The sequence below is a fragment of the Vicia villosa genome, linkage group LG2 (genome assembly GCF_029867415.1).
Source record: "Vicia villosa cultivar HV-30 ecotype Madison, WI linkage group LG2, Vvil1.0, whole genome shotgun sequence".
NCBI classification, from domain to species: Eukaryota; Viridiplantae; Streptophyta; class Magnoliopsida; order Fabales; family Fabaceae; genus Vicia; species Vicia villosa.
Genome location: NC_081181.1, coordinates 29,694,458 through 29,716,844, shown reverse-complemented (window position 1 = coordinate 29,716,844; position 22,387 = coordinate 29,694,458). Strand labels below are relative to the sequence as shown.

General features: G+C 36.8%; 1 protein-coding gene across 3 annotated transcripts; it reads left to right on the top strand.

Moving 5' to 3' along the window:
• The first annotated feature begins 15,527 nt into the window (after positions 1-15,527).
• LOC131649823 (inorganic pyrophosphatase TTM2-like) lies at positions 15,528-22,149 on the top strand. Of its 3 annotated transcripts, none has more exons than XM_058919579.1 (12): positions 15,528-15,727; positions 16,181-16,535; positions 16,846-16,960; positions 17,280-17,475; positions 17,561-17,674; positions 17,797-17,970; positions 19,153-19,347; positions 20,104-20,226; positions 20,294-20,415; positions 20,980-21,103; positions 21,218-21,475; positions 21,872-22,149. In XM_058919579.1, exons 2-12 carry the CDS (start codon positions 16,199-16,201, stop codon positions 22,073-22,075), a joined length of 1,962 nt encoding a protein of 653 aa, XP_058775562.1. In that variant the 5' UTR covers positions 15,528-15,727; positions 16,181-16,198; the 3' UTR covers positions 22,076-22,149. The 3 variants fall into 3 exon arrangements, with proteins under 3 accessions (XP_058775562.1, XP_058775561.1, XP_058775563.1); XM_058919578.1 differs by having other exon boundaries at positions 15,529-15,727; positions 21,203-21,475; XM_058919580.1 differs by lacking the exon at positions 15,528-15,727 and having other exon boundaries at positions 16,367-16,535; positions 16,881-16,960; positions 21,203-21,475.
• The last annotated feature ends 238 nt before the right edge of the window (positions 22,150-22,387 follow it).

Sequence of the window (22,387 nt, the reverse complement as noted above, 5' to 3'; positions counted from 1 at the left end):
AAGCAGAAAAATAAACATGCAAACATATATACAAGGTATAGACATAAAAACAAATAAACACCCAGTAAATAAACAAACAAACGCAGGCTAGGATCGACTCGCTATGGATGGACCAGCAACAGGTCTAGCAACATCCCCAGCAGAGTCGCCAGCTGTCGCACGCTCGCGAAAAATGAACAGAGTCGCCACCAATATATTTATCCCATAAGGGAAAGGAATATCAGAAAACCTAACAAAGGAAGGAACAGGGTCTTACGACCAGAGAATCAAGGTACGGGAGTCGGTTACGCAAGGGGAAGGTATTAGCACCCCTCACGCCCATCGTACTCGATGGTATCCACCTATGTTTGTTTCTATCTAAAGGGTGTATAACTATGTCTATGTCTAAATGCAAAATGTAGGGAAAATAAAGAATTGTACTCGCACGGGCCCTACCCCGCTGCCTACGTATCCTTTTCAGGAATCAGAGTTACCGTAGCTCGGCTAAAGATTTTTTGTTTGTTTTTGTGTTTTTTAGTTGGGCGGAGTTAACGCTCGCGTTCTTGCACAAGGGGACAGCCTAGGATGCAATGGAACGGAGATAACGATGCCCTTAAGAAGAAGAAAGAGATTGGTTTGTGTCTTTTAGGGCAGATGAGTGATGAACAGTACCCAATACCGGGCCACTCACCACTTTCTCTACTTTGTTTTAATCTGAACCATTGTTAGGTGTTTTAAAGTGTTTTTGATTGTGTATTTTTTAAGGGAAATTAATCTGCGATTCGAATCACATAAAATGTATAATGATCGAGAAGCAGATTAGGGAATGAATCCCACTCACTTCCATCCCATTATGTAATGTTTGAGAAACAGATTAGAGAATGAATCTCACTCATTTCTCTCCCATTAATTAATGTTTGAGAAACAGATTAGGGAATGAATCCCACTCGTTTCTCTCCCATTAAGTAGTGACCGAGAAACAGATTAGGGAATGAATCCCACTCGCTTCTATGTCACTAAGTGATTGAGAAATAGATTAGGGAATGAATCCCACTCATTTCTCTATCACTTGCTTAATGTGATTCGCATCTTCCGTTTATTAATGTTTTGAAAGTTGAAAAGAAAAAGAATGCAAACGGGAACTAATCCTAAATTCTAGTCTATGTTGTCTATACAAGTCTAGATCCTAATGTCAACATGGGGTAGATTCTAAAAGAAGCAATAAAAGATATTAACAAAAATAGGCCTAAAATAAGGCCAAGAATAAGAGCAATAAAGCCACACAAGCATCATGCAAAAATGACCATGAAATAGCACTAAGACGACTCAACCATTAGTACAAAAATGAAACTAAAAACTACTATTTTTATGGGTTTTTTATGAAGGAAATTTCTAAAAGACTAAAATTAAACTAATCTAAAATATACTAAGTAAAATAGTATTTTTGTGCATTTTATTACCTAAAAATGAACTATGTGAAAAAACCTAAGATCTATATAAAAGAAGAATATGAGTCAGGGGGTGAATGTTAAAAATGATGGTGTGAATCAGTGCAGGCGCAGGCCCATGTACAGTTGGCCCAAGTTTACTTTGTACAGATTTCTTATGCCAAAAATTGAGCGGGCCTGACGGGGATGAATCAAGAAATTCGTTCATGGCCCAAGAGATTCGTTTCAGATTTTGATCCAGCTTCAATTATTCCATTTGATTAACAAAAAGAAATTAAGTAAATAACAAATAGAATAAAAAAAAGGAAAGGGGATTTAGGGTTACCGGTGGTTCTGAATCAAATCTCCTCCCCTCTTTCGACTCAGGATGACGGCGGCGAACTCCCTCCTTCCCCGGCGTAATTTTGCCGTTCACTACCAACGAAATATTCTCTCGCTCTCTCTGCTCTCAATCCCCGATGTCGCTCTTTGTCTTGAATCTCAATCGCGTAACCTCTCCGATTCAATTTGTGTTCTTCGATCCTTTCTCCCTTCTCGGATTCTCTCTTGGTGCGAGCCTCATCGCCTCCTTCTCAGATTCAATGTTTTCCGACGATTCCGTGAAGATGATTGTCGACGCGTTTGATGCAAAAACGTTGATGCTACACAAAATTTTTTTAGAATGGAAATTACGGTGACTGATGGTGATTGTTCTTGAGGTTTCTTCTGCAAGTGGATGAAGGTCGAAGAAGATATTGTTTGATGATCAATGATGTTGAATGTTGTTGTTGCGGATTGTTGAAGTTGCAGCGAAGAGAGGTTGAAGAATTGTCGAAGAGGTTCAATCAAGAGAGTGCCGAAGGTGTCGAGTGTTCAAGATTTGTGGAGCAGTAAGTTTTAATTTTTCTCTTTATGCTCCTTTTGATTTTCTGTTGGATGTGAACTCTTTCTTCTGGTGATTGAAGGTCGCGAGTTGAAGAAGATGAAGAAGATGAGTGAGTGATCGGGACGAAGAGTATGAAGATGATGATGGTCGCTGAAGATGGTTAAGGTCTGAAAATGGAGGAGTGAAGGGTTGAATGAAGGTTGTGGAGAAAGAGATGGAAAGAGAAGAAGAAGAGAAAAATGGTGAAGGAGTTTATGAATGAATGAAGAATCGAGAGAGAGCCTGAAGAATGAAGAAGACCTCTGTTATATAGAGATGAAAGGTTTGAATTCTCTTCTCACTTTTCTGTTAAATCTCTTCAATCATTCTGTTAGGATCTGTTTCATTCTGTTTTCTGATTTTCTCTGTTGATTCAGTTACCTCGATAACAAACTGTTAGGGTTAGTTATATGTAGTAACCGATTCTGTTAGGGGTGGTTATAGGTGGTTAGAAGGTTGTTAGTTGTTAGGAAAGGTTTAGTAACAAACTGTTTTTTTTTTGTTATTGGATTCTGTTTGAAGGTTAAGAGGTAGTTATGAGGTGGTTATTGGTAACTTGAATTCTGTCATAAAATGGTAGTTATTTCTGTTTGGAAGTTAGTTAGTGGTTACAAGTCCTGTTATGTGTTAGTTACAATTCTGTTATTGTGGGAAGGTTCTGTTATACTGACAGTTAGCTGGTGGTTTAAAATCGGTTAAAGCTAGTTAGTGTGCTGTTTTGGTTTATTTGAATTGGTTTCAGATTAGGACCAGGGGTTGTTTAGAGGCTTGCTGCAAGTTAATTAAAAGAGGTTGGAATTGGTTTCTGTTATTGATGTTTGTATATGCTGACTGATAGTTTTGAAGGGCTGGATTGTGTATGGATGTATTGATTGAGCGGTTCGGGTCTGCAAGTTTGGAATGGGGATGGAATTGTCCTGTCCTGAGTTTCTTGTGATAGACTGTAACTTAGGCGTCCGGTTTGCACTGTTTGGATGTAGATTAGATACTTTTGAATTGTGTATGGTTTGCTCGGTTCAGTTCTGATTATCTATTCAATCTGCATCTGTTTTGATTCTCTGTACAGGTTTTCTTCACGTGTTGCTTGTGATTATCTGGTGAGCTGAACCTGATTATTTTCTGAACCGAATGTGCCACCGTTAGATGATACGTTTCCGTTATTTTCTGACCTGATGCTGGTTTCCTTGATCTGTATGCAGTTGGAGTTTATTTTCGTAGAGGAGTAAGTCGGCATAGCGTAATCTGAACTCTAACTTTGAACCGCGTATGCTGTACTGGATTTCTTTCCTGTTTGATGCATTGTGACCTTTTTGGTAATTTTAACAGGGTGCATAAGTAGATAGCGGAGATGATGGCCTGAATACTTGTTGTCCATGGTGCAGGTTGAGCTTATGATGGATGTTTTGAATTGATAGCATGTGGACTGTTAATGAGGCTTTATGGTATGATGCTTGATTGTTTTGATTTTGAATGGTGCAGCACATGGTACATTTGGAGGCATACTTTGAACATAGTCATGGCATAAAGAATGGAGCATATGGGAGTAAAATCTTGAGTACTAAGGGAAATGGCTTGATGGAAAGCAAACTGAAGCTGACTTGGAACAAAGATAGGGCCAGAATAGGGTGTTGACTTCGGTCAACTGTTTGACCAAAAGTCAACAGTTGACTAAAAGTCAACCAGAAGTCAAAGATGTTTCTTTTTGTTGTTGTAAATTTCAAACATGACTTCTCTCTTGTAAATTGCTTCGCCCAAATGTATATTGACCTCTTTGACATAATGGACAATTGAAATTCAATCTTCCCTCCATTTGTATTATTTGAAATATTTGAATTTATGCTTGCAACCTTGAATAGAATTTTCCTATGAGTGAATTGTGAATGATACTCGAGCGGATATTGAATGACGACTTGAGTCTTGTATGAACACTCACCTTGAACTCATAATTACGCACCACTTTGCCATTAGTCTTCCAACATACTTGGACCATAAGTAACCCAATTGATTAAATGAAGTATTTTGAGTTGCCAAAGCCGTATCCTTAATACAACTCAAGAACGTATCGTGTCTTGATTGAAATGTCTCCTTTAACAAACGACTTTAATATGACACCTTGAGGATTCCTCCTCTGATGAAGATAAGAATTGAAGCACAGGAGAACATCTTAACACGAAATTCAATTGTCCTTTGCTGATGGACTTTAACAAACTCGAACACCGCGAATAAGAAAACCTAACCCAACAATCCTCGGTCAAACTTATGATGGATGCATACCTTGTAACTTGGTGAAGAAGAAATCCATGAGTCAACCCTAGTACGTCTTTCAACACATACAGGGAAACCAATTGAGATAAGCTTATCTGAAGTAGAAACCCAAAACTTTCAAACCTTGATCCCAAAGCCAAGTTATTGATCAATGAATGCAAAGTTTATGCAAATGACCTAATGGAGAGTATGTACATGAATGCAAAGCCTAAGCCAGTTAGAAATAATGGGGTAGGACAAATTTGGGGTATGACATTGGGGAATAAGATTCAAGATCTAATCGATAACGGGGAAATCAAATTCAACCCTCCCGAAACTCATGTGGTGATCACCGCTCCTATGCCTAGTCATGACAAGACTGATTGGCGTCTAGACGAACGAACTTTTGGATCATTAGATCTACTTTCATTTGCAAGTTTCTTTTCTGTTTGTTTAAACATTTGACTTATGATAGACATTATATGTCTTAAAAATCATCATCAGTGCATTGCATATGTTCGTCTTGAATAATTTACTTCGCTATCACTCATTTTAAATTGCATCTTTACTTTGCATATGTTTTATGATACTCAACTCCTGCTAAGTTGTATGCCTTTTGAGGGAGGATGACGAAAACGATACCGCAACCTCATACAGTATGCTTTTGAGCGGACTATGCTGACGATGTACAGGCATTGTTTCAATTCCTAAACAGTGGAGATATAAGGATGTTAATCCCTCGTCAACCCCTTTGAGCCTAAGAAGTAGAAGTTTCTTTCTTGTACTAATTAAAAACGCTTGGTCATAACCTGGGGCAGGGTCGTTCTCAGTTAATTTGGTTGTGCATTCTATTTTAAGAGAATCATTCAGTACACCTTTCAACATAGGTTTCAATCACAAGCGTTCATCCGCACATGTCAAAGAAGTGTTGGAGATATCAATAAAAAACCAATGAGGGTTCATCAATTATTAAGCAAGGCAGTCAATATCTTTCCAAAAAAATGGAAAAACATATATACAAGGAAAAGCCTGGTAAGTCAAAAATCAAAAAGAAGACTTAGGCAAAAATCAAGGCATCCCGCTGACTGTAAGCTCAAAATAGACAGTTCAGGCAAAAGTTAGGGATATCAAAAAGATGAAAAAAGAGAAGCCAATAAATTCCTGGACAACACAATGTTGTGATTACCAAAAGGAAGAAGGGACTGCCATCTCAAAAGTTCTCTTTGCTTGTGAACCATCGTCATTATCAAAGGTGCAAATCTAAAAGTCTTTTGAAACCCGAATGCATAAGTTGAATTAACTGAGCTTAGGACTGAAGATTATCACGAAGAGGGGTGGGTACAAATAAACTTTGAGCCTTTATCCTTTGTTTCTTAAACCGTGAACCAAGCCACGTTACAACCCTTGAAAGTCCTAACTGAAGCATGGTTAGTTCGAAAGCATACTGTCACAACAAAGGTATCCTGACTCCTTAAAGGTTTGCCAAAAATGCTGAGTTGATATCCTGTTTTTTACAAACATCACGTTTTATAAACATCATGCTTTTACATATCCAGTTTTAATGTTTTTTCAAAATACTCAAGACAAACGTATGCATTGCATCTCATGATTTCATTATTAAACATATTCTGCTACATAATTTCAAATGTTAGCAACAGAAAGAATTTGCACAGGGTACAACTAATGACTAACAGTTATCCCGACAGACAAGATCACTCCAGAAGCAATGTCTCATGCGTATACAAGGGGCATGACACGTTTTGCCCAATCAATCTGGGGCAATCAGGTCAAGATTCCAAGAATCTCTAAAAAAAATGCCCAACAATCAGAGGCATATACCCTAGTGGGTCTGAAGCTGCTTCTCGATCAATTAGGGGCATCATACTAAGTACTAGGGGCATCTCACCCATAGTACACATCTCATAAGGTCCTCGCGAGGCGAACTTCTTCAATATCCCTAATAACTGGGGCAAAACTATGCAAAGCATGTTCAACGCTTCGATCAATACTCATCGTTGTGTTCCAATCAATACAAGTCCAGGAATGACAGTTACTATAAACACTGGGGGCAATGTTCAAGGCATCCATGCCTCCCCACAGAGTCAGCTTCACAGGATCATATCCCCACAGGGTAATCCTCAAAGAAGATATCTTCAAACGTACTCGTCCAACAAGAGACATAGCTCCTCAACAGAGTTCACATCTTTGACATCGTCGTTTCCACCGACCTTCTTCTCTTCTCCAAACATGGTTTATTAATATCTCTAAGTCCCAGTCAGGGTACATCAAGATACTGGTCATCCCCAAGCAAAGATCATAAATCCCCAGCCGAGCATCTTCAAAAACAAGATCAGATGTCGAAATCACAATGATACAGAGATTTATTTTCTCAATCAAGGATAAAACATATTCCGACATCATATATCATAAACGTATTCATACATTGCATACATTACCTCATATGCAAGTTTCTCAATTATTTTGAGAAATTCATAATACATGCATCATAACATTGCATAAAGACTAACTCTACTTTTTCAGGATACAAGTGCCAGCAGATGAACAATATCTCTAATCTAATTCAGTTACTACAAACGGTATTGACACGATCATCTCTCCAAGATCTAATTCGGCCACCGCGAATGATGCCGACACAATCAAAGAAAGAGACAGACTTAATCATGACACTCAATTCAGAAAAGACCGACAACTGAGTCACGATAATGGAATCACGACAACTGAGTCACGATAATGAAATCACGACAACTGATTCACGATAATGGAATCACGACAACTGAGTCACGATAATGGAATCACGACAACTGAGTCACGATAATGGAATCACGACAACTGAGTCACGATAATGGAATCACGACAACTGAGTCACGATAACGGAATCACTGACAACTGAGTCACGATAACGGAATCACTGACAACTGAGTCACGAAAATGGAATCACGACAACTGAGACACGATAATGGAATCACGACAACTGAGACACGATAATGGAATCACGACAACTGAGTCACGATAATGGAATCACGACAACTGAGTCACGATAATGGAATCACGACAACTGAGTCACGATAATGGAATCACGACAGCTGAGTCACGATAATGGAATCCCGACAAATGAGTCACCTTAATGGAATCACGACAACTGAGTCACGATAATGGAATCACGACAACTGAGACACGATAATGGAATCACGACAACTGAGTCACGATAATGGAATCACGACAACTGAGTCACGATAATGGAATCACGACAACTGAGTCACGATAATGGAATCACGACAGCTGAGTCACGATAATGGAATCCCGACAAATGAGTCACCTTAATGGAATCACGACAACTGAGTCACGATAATGGAATCACGACAACTGAGTCACGATAATGGAATCACGACAACTGAGTCACGATAATGGAATCACTGACAACTGAGTCACGAAAATGGAATCACGACAACTGAGTCACGATAATGGAATCACGACAACTGAGACACGATAATGGAATCACGACAACTGAGTCACGATAATGGAATCACGACAACTGAGTCACGATAATGGAATCACGACAACTGAGTCACGGTAATGGAATCACGACAGCTGAGTCACGATAATGGAATCCCGACAAATGAGTCACCTTAATGGAATCACAACAATCGAGCCACGACAATGGAGTCACGACAATTGAGTCACGTATCTAATCCCGATATTCAGTTCGGAAACAATCATGGCAATGTAGTCACGACGATGGAGTCACGGCAATCAAATTACAACAATACGACAATGGAGTCATGACAATAGAGTCACTACAATTAATTCGCTTCACATTCCCAACATCCACATGGCATCTTCAAGCCCATCTCAATCCATTCTCTCAATAACTTGGTGGCATCTTTAAGCCCATCTCCGAAAAAGTCCCTACATCAGCAAGGGCAAATTTCTTGGTATTCTAGTGTTCAATCCTCTTCTACCTTCAGATTCCGACTGGTATACCAACCACTCTACATCTTCAGGTTTAAGAAAATTGAATAGGGGCAGCTGTCATACCCCAAAATTTACCCTACATATTTATTCATATTTCAGTCCATCTGTCTTTCAAATGCTCAAAGACACGCAAGAAGAAAGCATACAGCCTCTCTCCTAAACAACAGCCTCTAAATTAGGGTTTCTGATTTAATCAAGGAATTTGAACTTCTGATACCTCAAATGGATTTCATGGACTCTCATATGCTTCATAGTATTCTCATGCCAAGTTTCAAAGCTCTGATTCATAAGATTGCTCAGTCTACAGTTCAAATGATCAATAATCGACTGGTTGATCTAAAAGCCAAACTATGGTCAAACCACAGCCAAAGCTCCTGATTTTTTGTCAACAACCTCATTTTGAAGTACCATTCACCATTTGATCAAGGATTGATCATGGTTCATCAAGGAAGGATCAAAAATCAACAAAACCAAAAGTTCCCAAATTAGGAATTTCATAGGAGAAAGTCAACTGAACTTTGACCAGCCATAACTCCTACATGGAACATCAGAAATTTTCCATCCAAAGCTCAATTTGAAGGAAATTGAATTCCCTACAACTTTGTCTCTCACATGCCAAGTCTCAAAATGCTTCATTTGAGAGATATGGACCAATACATTACAGGTCCGCCAAAAAGGTCAACGAAAACACCTTTTGGGTCAAAGCTCATAACTTGAGAATGGAATATCTAATTGAGATGAAACCAAAAGCATCATTTATAGGACACTCTAAACTTTCTAAAAAGTTCAAGAACACTTCCATACAATAAAAAAAACGAGAGAGATATGCTTGGTACAAGTTGGTCGAATTTTGAGAATTTGCATAAAACCTAATTGGTGAATTTTAACTTTTGAGTAATGGGCTTCAATATTTTGAACCATCCACGAAATTTTGAGCCCAAGGGAGGTCCATTGGTTATTAAAATTATTATTTTGATATTTATTTCATTTATATTTGATGTTTATCATTTAAATTCAAATAAAAGTCAAATAAATCATCAAATAATAATATGATTAATAAATCAAATTTTTTCTCTTGATTAAATCTGATTTAATATCATATAATGGCCAAAATAAGAGGAGAAATAGGCATGAGATAGCATGAAGCTCAAATTAGAAAGATTGGATAAAAATCACATCAAATTTTTCTCATAATCAATGGTTGATTTTTTCCAATTCTATTGACCTAATTACAATCCTTATATATACATGAGGACACTCAGAATAAAGGAGGACGAAAAAATTAAGAGAGGAGCAAGGGTTTCAAAGATCCTAAACTTTTGCAAGAAGAAGCAGCTTTCGTTTTCATCATTGCAACGAATATCAACCCAAACCAATTATTCAAATCAGCTCTAAAGGCACCAAAGGGGTATGTAATGGTCACGAGGTATGATTAAAATAACTCATAATACATGTTTCACGTGCTTCATGTTAATACAAGTTTACACTTTCGTTTTCACGTATTTGTTTCGTTTTAATGAGAACTAACGACGCTAATGTGTTATTGAGGTTATTTAAAGTAGGTTGGATGCATCACATGAGACCTTTAAGCCCTAGGACGATACATGCCATTGTTAGGGCTCCAATGGTGTAAACCCACGTTTTCATGGTTCCCGGCCGTGTTAGCCTTTTACGAAGCCATTAATGGATTCAGAACGTCCCAAATAGTGGATCTGGGTAAGTTCTTGGGATGATTAACGTGTTCATGGCTGGTTTGAATTTGCAGGTATGAAAAAGGAATACCTGCGGAAAAATACGCAGGTAAAGCCGCAGCCATATTCGCATGAAAATCCGCAAGGACATGCAAGGAAGATGATGAATAGTGGAAGCTGTGTGGCTGACTACGCGTGGCGCAGTTGGAACGGCCGGTCAACAAACTCTCCCTCTCTCCGCATGTGTGGCATCGTCTGGTTTGTTGGTCAAAGATTCCACAGCTTTCTCCCCTCATGCTATTGGCTTGCACTGTCAACAGGGACCCACTTTAACTATTTTAAAATTCTATTCAATTTTCTTATTTTGAATATATTATATTCTGATTATCCTTTTATCAATCAATTGTCAATGGCACAGTTGGCTGCAGCACTTACTGGTGAGGGGATGAACGTGAGTTCGAGTCCCACATACCCTTAATAGAATTTAGTTTAGTAAATATCTTTTTATAACGAAGAAGGCTATTCTGATCCTTCCCTTAGACTACCTGCCTCTCTGTGGCATGGGACAGTCTTATGGCGAACAATAATGCGACGACCCTTCAACCTCCAAATCAAAGGACTTCCTTGCCCTCCTATGGCAGGGATAGCCCTGAAAGGCTAAAAGAACTTTTCTACAAATATTAAGGTAATTGCTCCTAATTGCCTTGCTCTGGCTAAAATCTTTTTCTACCCTTTTCTCAAAAATACTTTCAAAAAAAGTTACTCTTATTTACAAGCTAAAGTCTTATTTCATTTCTACACTTTTTCTTCAAAGAGCAAAGCAATTAAGAGCCCATGGAAAACCATGGATGCAAAGGGTGCCTTACACCTTCCCTTTGCATAAATTACCCCCCAAACCCTGTTTTCTTTAAAAAGGTTTTTTCCTGTTATTTTAGCCTTTCTGATAATTTTGGATAAAATAAAAGTCGGTGGCGACTCTTGCTAACCGCGACATTTCGATATAAAAGTCAGTTCACCGTATTACAGAACAATATAAAGAAAGTCACGCTGAAGTCTAAAGAAGTTCTAATAAAGAAACTTCTTATAGCACCAACCGCTGAAGCATAATTCTAATAGACGTTATTTCTACAAAGTCAGAAAGAAGTTTTCTTGAAGAAATACAAGATAAAATACTCTGACAAAAGAAAGATTACCGTTAGAGACATAATGATTATTAACGGCTAAAAGCAGATTTAGTAATAAGTCTCAAGAAGCGTGGAAAGCAAGTTTATCCAAGATAACACGCAAACATGAAAAGCTAAGCTAGCCTATTATCCAGCATTGGACGAAATCTTCAAATCGCTATAAATAGAAGATCATTTTAAAGAAAAAGAAAACAGAGCTCATACATGATATAGACAACACACACAAGATACATGCAAGCACGCTCAAAGAAAATATTTCATACTTGAACACATATACTAAAAGAAAATATTATTGCTCATAGTATCAGATTAAGTTCATCTTCATTGTACTAAACTTAGTGAAAAATCACAGTTCTGATACAACTTAGATTAAGAAGCATTTAAGATCACTTGTTAGGAATTCTGTTTGTAATTGTTTCTTGAGTAACCAAGTTGTGGTTAGGATTCTCAAGAAGACAAAGTTTGTATTCCTTGAGTAACCAAGTTGTGGTTAAGATTCTCAAGAAGACGCTGGTTGTTGCCTTCGTGGATTGTTGTAATCAGTTTTTGATTAATGGATTAAGTCCTCGACGGAGAGAGGAAAAATCACCTTGACGGGTGGACTAGAGTAGTTGAGTTATAACGAACCAGGATAAAAATATCGTGTCTTTTTATATTGCAAAAAGAAACCACTTATTCAACCCCCCTTTCTAAGTGTTTCCATACCCTTCAGACGATGGTCTGCAGACTTCAGAGAAGGTGATCGTGACCGCCTTTTTGGCCATGGAGAAGGTGAGTGCTGAAGAGAGCGATGATCTTCCTTACTCTTCTTGGAAATAGAGGAAGGATGGTCTCTTCGTGGAGGAGAATGTTGACATTTCTTGGATGCCAAGGTATCTTGCTCGGAACATGAGTGTTTGCGAGGGGGAGTCTTGGAGCGGTGCTTCTGTTCCAGTGCTCCGATCTGATTATTCTGCTGTCGGATCAAGGAATAGGTCTGATTCAGGGCGGCAAAAATGGCGGCCACGGTAGGGTCAGCATGGGTTGGCTCGATAACCAGGAAGGTGTTCTCAAGAATTGCCTCTTGATGATCTTTACCGCTGGTATCTCCGTAGTGGAAGGTGGTGTTGTTACGGGCATCCTCTGAGGATGGAGAAGCCGTGTGGCCATCACGAGGCTAGGAGACATTGGTGTTGGGAGGTACGATGAGCTCAACGTTATTCTTTCCCATATGCGCAGCGTCAAGAGTGAAGAAATTTCCGTTGTTACCATCCATGAGAGATGAAAGGTGATAGCTTTGGTTTCTAAGTTCTTGATAGCGCAAGAAGCGGTCAAAAAAGTGCAAGAAAGAGAAACGGGGAAGCTAGAATTCCCACAAACGGTGCCACTGTTCACTACGGGTAGAATAGGTGGCCAACAACGGTAGGCTTGACCTTTGGTGATGGTTGAGAAAAAAAAGGGTTGTACCTGCAAGGTACTTCGATGCCAGAGTAACTAAGAGAACAACAAGGTACAACAGAAAGTATGAGATTTTGGGCAAAATTTGGATTACCTTGCCCTCTAGGGATAGATGGATACTTATAAGTGTTCTCGTTGGAGTGGAGTGGACCCCCTATCTTCGTGGGCATGGGCGTGATTTCTAGCCTAGAATATAGGGGACTGTTGCCTAGGTCTTGACTAGTCGTGCCCGGGGTACTAGCCATTGTCGGGGACGCGGTCCCAACGTGCTCGGCTAATCCTCAGTCGTGCTCGGTAGGAGGGAAGATGCCTCCCTTTACGACTCTAGTGGGTTGGACCAACGCTTATTGAGCCGTTTTGTGTCAAAGAGTGGATTGGGCCAATTGGGCTAGTCTAGAACAACATGGTTCCCGACGAGGCTCGGCGACCAGATCTGAGAGAGATTGGAGATGTGCCTACGAGTACATCACTTGGTACTTCACGGTGTCACACCAATACATGATCCCCACTATAGTGGGATCACCACCTAGACCAGCCCATGAGGAGATCTTGCAGACTCATCAGTCTCAGTTGGACCATAATGCCTATGTTCTTCATCGCTGTAGTGAGATAGTTGACATGGCGCGGGCAGACATTGCTGATGGTTTCTTCCCTGAGTGGTCTGATAACAGGCGTATGCTGGATGGGATCATTCAGGTGGCAGATGGGGTACTTTTGTACTATCGACATTGTGTCAGGACAGGTGGGACATTTTACGGTAGAGACAGAGTGGCCAACAGACGACGTGGTGGATGCAGAGGCGGGGGCAAAGGCAGGAGAGATAAGGAGATGGGGTATTTTTGTACCGTCGACATCGTGCCAGGACAGGTGGGACACTTTACTTTGATGTACTATAATTTAATGTTCCATTTTTGTTAAAAATATTGAAGTTTAGAAGTGAAATGTAATTGATTTGAAAATATAACAAAAGGTTATGTAGGTACATATACAAAACATTTTGTTTTTACCACGTTCTCTACGGAAGATTCACTTAACTGAATTAATTTGAATTTTTATAACGTTCACTATGTTTTTAATGCTCCTGTAGATGTACCTACGGAGAAAAAAAAATCAAATTTTATTAAAAAAATGCTTTCGAATATGTAACTACGGAATCAAAAAACATAATTGAAATTTTGTCAGATCCCTAAGGGTCGGCTTGGTTGGGAGTAGCTGGAGGGGAGGGGATATTTTTTATAAGGGGGGGGGAGGGAGGGGAGGAGATATTAATAAATATATGTGTTTGGTTCATTTTTTATAAGGGGAGGGGAGGGGAGCAAATTCCCTCTTAGATTCACTTTTTGCTTCCTCCAAATTAGAAGGGTTTGGGGGGGGGGGGGGGGGGAGGAAAGATTCATTAATTGTAATTTTATTATTTTCCCTATTTTATCCTCAATTATTTTTTTAATTTCAAGATTGTCCTTATTAAATTATTAAAGACTAGGTTTTTTTTCTATGTTATTTCACATTTCATTTTTCTTCTATTGTGTGGTTGCTATTTGTGCGTTGTTGCTCTAAGGTAAGTTTTTTCATTTTCATTTTGTTGAATTTCTCTTTTTGATGTTGTTTTTTTATATTAATAACATATACCAGTTCTAATTTATAATATATAATAGTAATACGATTTTTTTATTATACTATTATAGTAATAACAATACGCAAATATAGTATATTTATGTTATAAATAAAGTTTTTAAATATAATATTATTTGTTCAATTTTTTAATATTATAATATTATTTAAGTTTAATGGATATGCACTGACAGTGTAAAAAAGTTTTACACTGTTATCCAATAAACAAGCAACAATTTGCCATGTTATTAAATTTTTTTTAAATAAAAGAGTGTAGTGTTTTAATTGGATACATGATTGTGATTGATTGACAGTGTAAAACTACTTTACACTGTCAGTGCATCATCCCTTTTCTCATATTATTTTATCTAATTTTAATCATAGAAATTGTTTTATTGAGTTAGAAGAATCATCAAGATCAGATAATAGTTTGATTTGCGTTAAAGATCTATAGTTCAACTAATGTGTGTTGTTGTTTACTGTTATAGTATGATTTATGAATCAACAAATTTTTATTTGTTGAAATTTACTCAATACTATTATTATTTAGAATTATTTTTACTAAGTACAAATAACAATATTTATAAGGATAAAAACCAAACATATATGTGTTCATAAAATCCATCATTTCCTCCTTATTTGAACCAAACGTATATTTAATTAAATTTCCTCCCCTACATTCCCCTTTATTAATTTTCTCTCCTCCCCTCCTCTTCGTTGAAACACACAGACTCTAAAATTATCAAAAGGTGCATTGAGATATTCTCTAATATTACAATATTAGGAGTCATATTGAGATATCTTTTTGAAACATAAAACTCATAAGAAAATGGTATTAATATTTATTAATTAATAAAATATTTACAGATAAAAAAAATAATATTAGACGATGAATAATGAACAGTACTTATGTATTAATTCAATATTAATATTTGCTTAAAAAATTTATTATATTAAAATAATTAAAATAAATAAAATAACAATGATGATAATAATACAATATTAATATTTTTTTTTTCCTTTCTATTGTTCTGAAGATTTTTCATTCTTTCTGATTGCAGATTCTTTAGGATTCCACATCCCACCGATATGCTACAAAATCGCACATTACTTTGATTTCGTAAAAAGGGTTTGAAAAATATTAATAAAAATCATGATTATATATCGCAGAACCGACCTTCAAATAATGGCTTCTCTTCTGGATTATCTCTGAACTCACTCTCAACTCTTCCCGTGGTGAGTTCTCTGATCACCACATTCGATCAATTTCGATTCGCATTCCCTTCTTTATATTGTTATTTATTTTGTGTTATTGTTAAAGCTTTTGATTTTTTAATCGCTGATTTCGATCCATGGTTCTTGCCAGAATAGTGTGGTTGAAGGTTTTTTGGGATTTTGCTTTGTTTCAATAAATTTGTGTTTAATTCTTTTGCCGCTCTCTCTTTTTTTATTATTAATGTTTTTATATTTAGGGTCATCCTTTTAAACCTCTTAAAAGTTGTTTTGTTCGTACGTTTTTTTTGTTTTGTTTTGTGTTTTTGTGTGGAACAGTGTTTTTTCTTAGGTTACACATAAATGGTTGGTTGGTTTCGTGTGTTATATCTGTGGCAGCATTGATGTTGTTGTATGTTTATTTATTACATTTAAAATTAAGTTAACAATATCTTGTTCTGTTTTTGTTTTTTTAAGGAAACTAAGAGTTGTTCGATGGCAAATGATACTTCAAGTTGTGATTTTCATAATAAACGTCTTGGTCTTTTAAAAGATCAAGTTCATTTGGTGAAAAGGAAAGATTCTAATCGCTATGAGATTGCTGCGATACAAGATCAATTATCATTTGAGAAGGGGTTTTTTATAGTCATTCGTGCATGCCAATTGTTAGCACAAAAGAATGATGGAATAATATTGGTTGGGGTGGCGGGTCCTTCGGGAGCAGGGAAGACTATATTTACTGAAAAGATACTCAATTTCATGCCTAGTGTTGCTGTTATTTCAATGGATAATTACAATGATGCTAGTCGAATTGTTGATGGAAACTTCGATGGTAAGTCATCATATTTGTTTTCATCATATTGTCGTCTTCGACAATGTATGTATCTAGGTAGTTTTAAGATCAAGTGTCTAATCTGATTTGTAGAAATCAACTTGTAGAATGGTAAGGCTATGACTAGAAAGTGATGCCTGCACTAAGCGGGTGCTAGAAATGTCAATGATTGAAGAGAAAAATGTTTTTATACAAGACTAAATGGTTGATGATAAATAACTGAAACTAAAATTGGGACATTTAAACGTAGGCTAACTGTTTTGAAGTTAGGACACAAATCTTTTGTCAGCTCTGCTATCTCTTTGTGCAGATCCACGCTTAACTGACTATGACACATTGCTCCAGAATTTACAAGATTTGAAGGAAGGAAAGACTGTCCAGGTTCCGATATATGATTTCAAGTCCAGTTCACGCGTAGGATACAGGTTAAATTCTAAGACGTCTTGAGTAGCTGTTCCGTGCAATTTGCATAGTTTCAGAGTTGATTTTTTTTTATTTCTTGGGCCAGTGCTCATGGAACACAATTTTGATGGAAATAAAAATTAAAGATATGTAGCTCCATACTATTGCTTGATACACTGTTCTTAATATTCACCACCAATATCTGTATGTTGCTGTAAATCTGAAGTTTCTGAATAATTTAATTCAAAATTGGTTTCAATTGAACCAAAACTTGAAATGATCGTTCACTCCAATTACATATGCATGCCTTCAATTTCATGTTAAAGCGTACTCTGCTTACAGGACTGTAGAACCCCCGACTTCCAATATTGTGATTATAGAAGGTATCTATGCCTTGAGTGAGAAGTTGCGAACTTTGCTGGACCTTCGAGTTTCTGTTACAGGTGGAGTTCACCTTGACCTTGTAAAGCGAGTTATACGTGACATTCAACGTGCTGGCCAAGAGCCTGAAGAAATTATTCATCAAATATCTGAGACGGTTCATACTTTTATAATCCCCTTCATCACTTTTATAGATTTTGAGTGTAATTGTGTCTGGGGAAGTGAAGTTCAATTTTTTGCAGGTATATCCTATGTACAAGGCTTTCATTGAGCCAGATCTCAAGACGGCGCATATAAAAATCACCAACAAATTTAATCCATTTACTGGATTCCAGAGCCCGACTTACATATTAAAGGTTAGTTCCTATGTAACTCATTTGACAGAAAAAAAAAAGAAAGGATAATCCTGTTGGTTTTGATCCTTATTTGTGATGATGAATTAAAGACAGCAAGTAATCTGTTGTATTATTTGTTTCAGTCAGCAAAGACTGTAGCAGTTGACCAAATTAAAGCTGTTCTCTCTGAAGATTGTCTGGAAACAACTGAGCAAACTTATGATATATATCTTCTACCTCCTGGTGAAGATCCAGAAACATGCCAATCGTATTTAAGGATGCGAAACAAGGATGGGAAATACAGTCTTATGTTTGAGGTATGTTTCCTTGTTATATTTTATATCAAGAACCTTGTTATATTTCACAGACAGACGTAACTAGTAACTGTGAGTCTTGCTAAAAAAACTGTTACTACGTACTAGATATTTGATAAGCAATGACAACTATTATTCAGTAGCTTGGTTGTCACTAGTAACTGTGAGTCTTGCTAAAAAATTGTTATCAATAGCGGATCATGGAAAATAGCAAAATGGCAAAATTTGCCAACAGTGCTATCAATAGCGGCCAAAAATTTGTTATGATAAATAGTGGAAGGCACATAGCGATTGAAGTAAATCAATTTCACATAAATAAATAAAAAACTGGATCAACATAAATTAGAAAAGTGACAATGTTAACTGAAAAGCTCAATCATTCAAAATGACAATACTCATAATTTAACCACAGTGATTACCGGAAAAAAGTAATAATCACTGTCCTCCCTTTTCCCAATGTAATCATTACTCTCATGGTCAGATAGTGAGTCATATTCTTCATCTTCTACTGAATCATACGCATCGGTGTCTTCTAATTCTTTTTCTGGTTCTTCCAAGACTGGATCATCTACCACAATCGAACTCTTCTTCCAGCAATGCTAGGGTCAGGGGCATCCTTTCTCTTTTTAGTTTACGTATTCCTATTACATTGGGATTATCACAGGCAATCCTGCTACACAATTATGCTTTAAATTCTATCAAGTGAATGTAGTTTGTCTTATGAGCTTTTACAGCTGTACAAAATTGTATAGAATAATAAGATGTACAGCTAAACATACAGAATTACAAATTTAAGGCTAACTGGAACGTCTCTATATATCTAACAGTATATTTTAAATGAATTGCCTCTGTTGATAATTCTTTGGAATTGGCTCAATATCTTTTAGGTATTTAATTAATAAATAATAAAATATAGCTTAATATTATACATATTTTTTGAAGCACGGATAATTTCACTCGTACTAGGTGCTGAAGCGAGTAAGATAAGAATGTGTTTAGGTAGCTGTCAGCACTCATTCAGGTGCACCAGATTACCGTGTGTATGTATGGAACATTGCAACAAATTATTATAACTCCAATATTTGGTATCTTGCATATTACTTTTTTATAATATTCCATAGTTGATGTCTGGATACTTAACTTTTTGGCATGGTGGCAGTTAATTTATACCTTGTATTGTTTCAGGAATGGGTGACAGACAATCCCTTTGTCATATCGCCGAGAATTACTTTTGAGGTCAGTGTGCGCCTCCTTGGTGGACTAATGGCCTTGGGATACACGATAGCTACTATCCTTAAGAGAAACAGCCATGTCTTTTCTGATGATAAGGTTTGTGTGAAACTAGATTGGCTTGAGCAACTTAATCGACATTATGTTCAGGTAACTCTATCATAAGTCTATAATACTATATTTCTAACAATATATGCTTTACTTCGATTTTACATTTGTTGAAATTCTCTAGGTTTATAGGATTTCATGTATAGATGTGCATGTTCATTTATCTTTTGTGTTTTGATTGATCAGTTCAAACTGGATTTATTTTAGAAATTATCGTGTCAATGAGTTTATATTTTTTTACTATATATCAGTCTATTGTTCAATGGTAAATAGTTTTATGGTGCATTTTTCTTACCGATTCGTAAAACAAAATAGAGCTGTTTGGTGTCAAACTTTTAACCTAATTCTGAAGAAATGTGATTGTTTCTTAAAATAAGCATATCAAATATTTGTTCCCTCTCATTTTATTTTTCAAGATAAGGGAAGAACTTCCAAATAAAATAAAATTTGTCAAAAAGAGCAACCTGATGTTTTAAAGCTTCCACCCTAGCTGAGTCTAGAAAAGGGCCAGATCCATTACAGAATATTCTAGGAAACCTCACCATTTCACTTGCATTTGCAAGAGTCTGATTCGATGACTCGGATCCGTGATCTCCTAGTTACATAAATCCAACTGTTGCATTAAGGATCTCTTTAAAAATAATCTGTCAAGGGAAAAAAAATCATTTATATTTAATACGTGATTTCACAGTTTGTGTTCCATGTTGACTTTGATTTCTTCAAGTAAGATTTCTGTATTTATCATCTGACACATGGCTTAAATCATTTTGTTTTTTGTTTTTAATTTACAATAAACAGGTACAAGGGAGAGATCGCTTAGTTTTGAAAGAGATTGGAGATCAGCTGGGTCTCGAAGGTTCCTACATTCCTCGTACATACATTGAGCAAATTCAACTTGAAAGGCTTGTGAATGAGGTTATGGTATGTCTACTAACCATCTGCTAATATATAATCCTATATCAACATTCTATATCTGACCGTTCCACAGGCTCTACCAGAAGATTTGAAGACAAAGCTCAGCCTGGATGAGGATTTGGTTTCAAGCCCCAAAGAAGCACTTTCTAGAGCTTCTGCTGACAGGGTTGCCATGAGAAATGAGAATATGAGAAGGTAAATTTTTTCCATCTAAGTACAAAAGGAAAAACAGTCACGCTTTCAATGATTTAATTTTATTGAATTTGGCAGTCTTGACTCGCCCATTTAGGTAACCCCGGCTATTAGGACAAGGCTAGGTTGTTATTGTGTCAATATCATTTGTACGAGTGTTTTTTGTGGTATAATAAATGGAGGCAGTGAGACTTGTGCTTAGGACCACATGTATATTACCCCAACCTCATACGACAAGACCTATCCTAATCGCTTAGTCTATACATGTTTTGAATTTAATGTTAGAAAGAATATTCACTTTCTGATTACAATTTAACTTAATTGTTATATCAACAAGGATGATTTTATTACTCTTTGTGATCCACTTATATGTTACTGCCTCTACTAGTTTGTAGTGTTAGTGTCCAATGTTGAGAGGGGTTTTTCGTTTTGTATATTTCACAAAAAGAGGAAATATATGTACGAGTCCATATGCCTAGGAAAGGCTAGAGTAATTTTGACATAGAAAGTTGTTAATAATATAGGAAAACTACTTGCTATTGCTTAATTCGTGTATATCATCAACAGTGGATTGTCACAGTCATATACAAGTCAAAGGGACAAAAATGCAGCCAAAGTTAATGGATATTTTACCAACAATCGAGGATTTGGTGAAAGAAATTCAGATTCCTCCACAACACAATTAAATCAGGTAATTCCAATCACTTGCGGTAATAATTATTTCATGTAACCATACTGAACTTAAATCATCACTTCTATCTTTTATCCTCATTCATCTAATATTTGATAGAGAGCCATTAGTCAGCTTTCAGAACAGATTTCCGCCCTCAATGATAGAATGGATGAATTTACAAATCGGATTGAAGAGCTGAATAGCAAGCTGACCATTAGAAATAAGTCTCCAAGCCAACCAAATATGTTAGCTCAAGCCGAAGTCTGCAATGGTTCTGCTCCCACGTCTTACTTCATCAACAGTTTGGGCAATGGTAGCATAACTGGTTATAAGATGCCACATTCCTCGTCTACATCCCAATTAAATAAGGAGTCTCCCTTAATAGATGAGGTATTTTATTCTCCTTCTTTTATTATATAAGATCAACTTTTGACCCTTTAAGCTGATTTTTTAGAGCCGCATTTTCTTGGAGGAAAATGTTTGATTGTTTCCTTTATAAGTCTAATTTCTCTCGTCCAGTTTGAGTCGTAATTTGGATGTTCCTCACTAGTCTTATTGTTAGGAGCCTATGATAGATTAAAAGATGGAAAATGAAAAATGGTAATATAATACCTTTTTTTTTAATCTATAGGATTAAAAACAAATAGCTCTTGATAAGTAATTTTTTACACTGTTTAAAAATTGATTTTATCGGCATTTTGGGAGCTGTAATCAGTGTAAGTCAGTTCCTTGGACCCAATGCAGCATTATCTCTTACTGATTCACTTGACTGCTATGTGTTGTCAGATATCGGGCATTACACGTGGGCAGCGTCAGATCATGCATCAAATGGACAATCTAAATAATCTTCTTCGGGGTGGTATAGGGGAAAGGTCTCAGCAAACAAGAATCAACAACAAGAGCATAGTTACAGATTTGAATTACATTGGAGCGAGTATTGTAGTGGTAGTTGCAGTTGGTTGTTTGGGGATCTTTTTGACCCGAAAGTGATTCATATACATGCAAAAGATAGTTGAAGAATTCATTGACAGTTATAAAAGGCAGAAGATGGAGGCAGTTTTTTAGGGTCAGGGAAAGAGTTATATAAAATCCTCTTGAAATTTTGTTAACTTAGTTGCTTTTGTTTAGATCACGATTTTAAGGCATTTTTAACCTTCAGTTCACAACAAAATAGAGTCTTTGTTTTAGAATATTTATCAGGTGGTGGTATACCAAAAATGTACTATAATCCTTTCATTCTTCACTAGTAACAAACCCGTGCGTTCGCACGGGTTCTGGTATGTGACGCGCATTTGTTTCAAA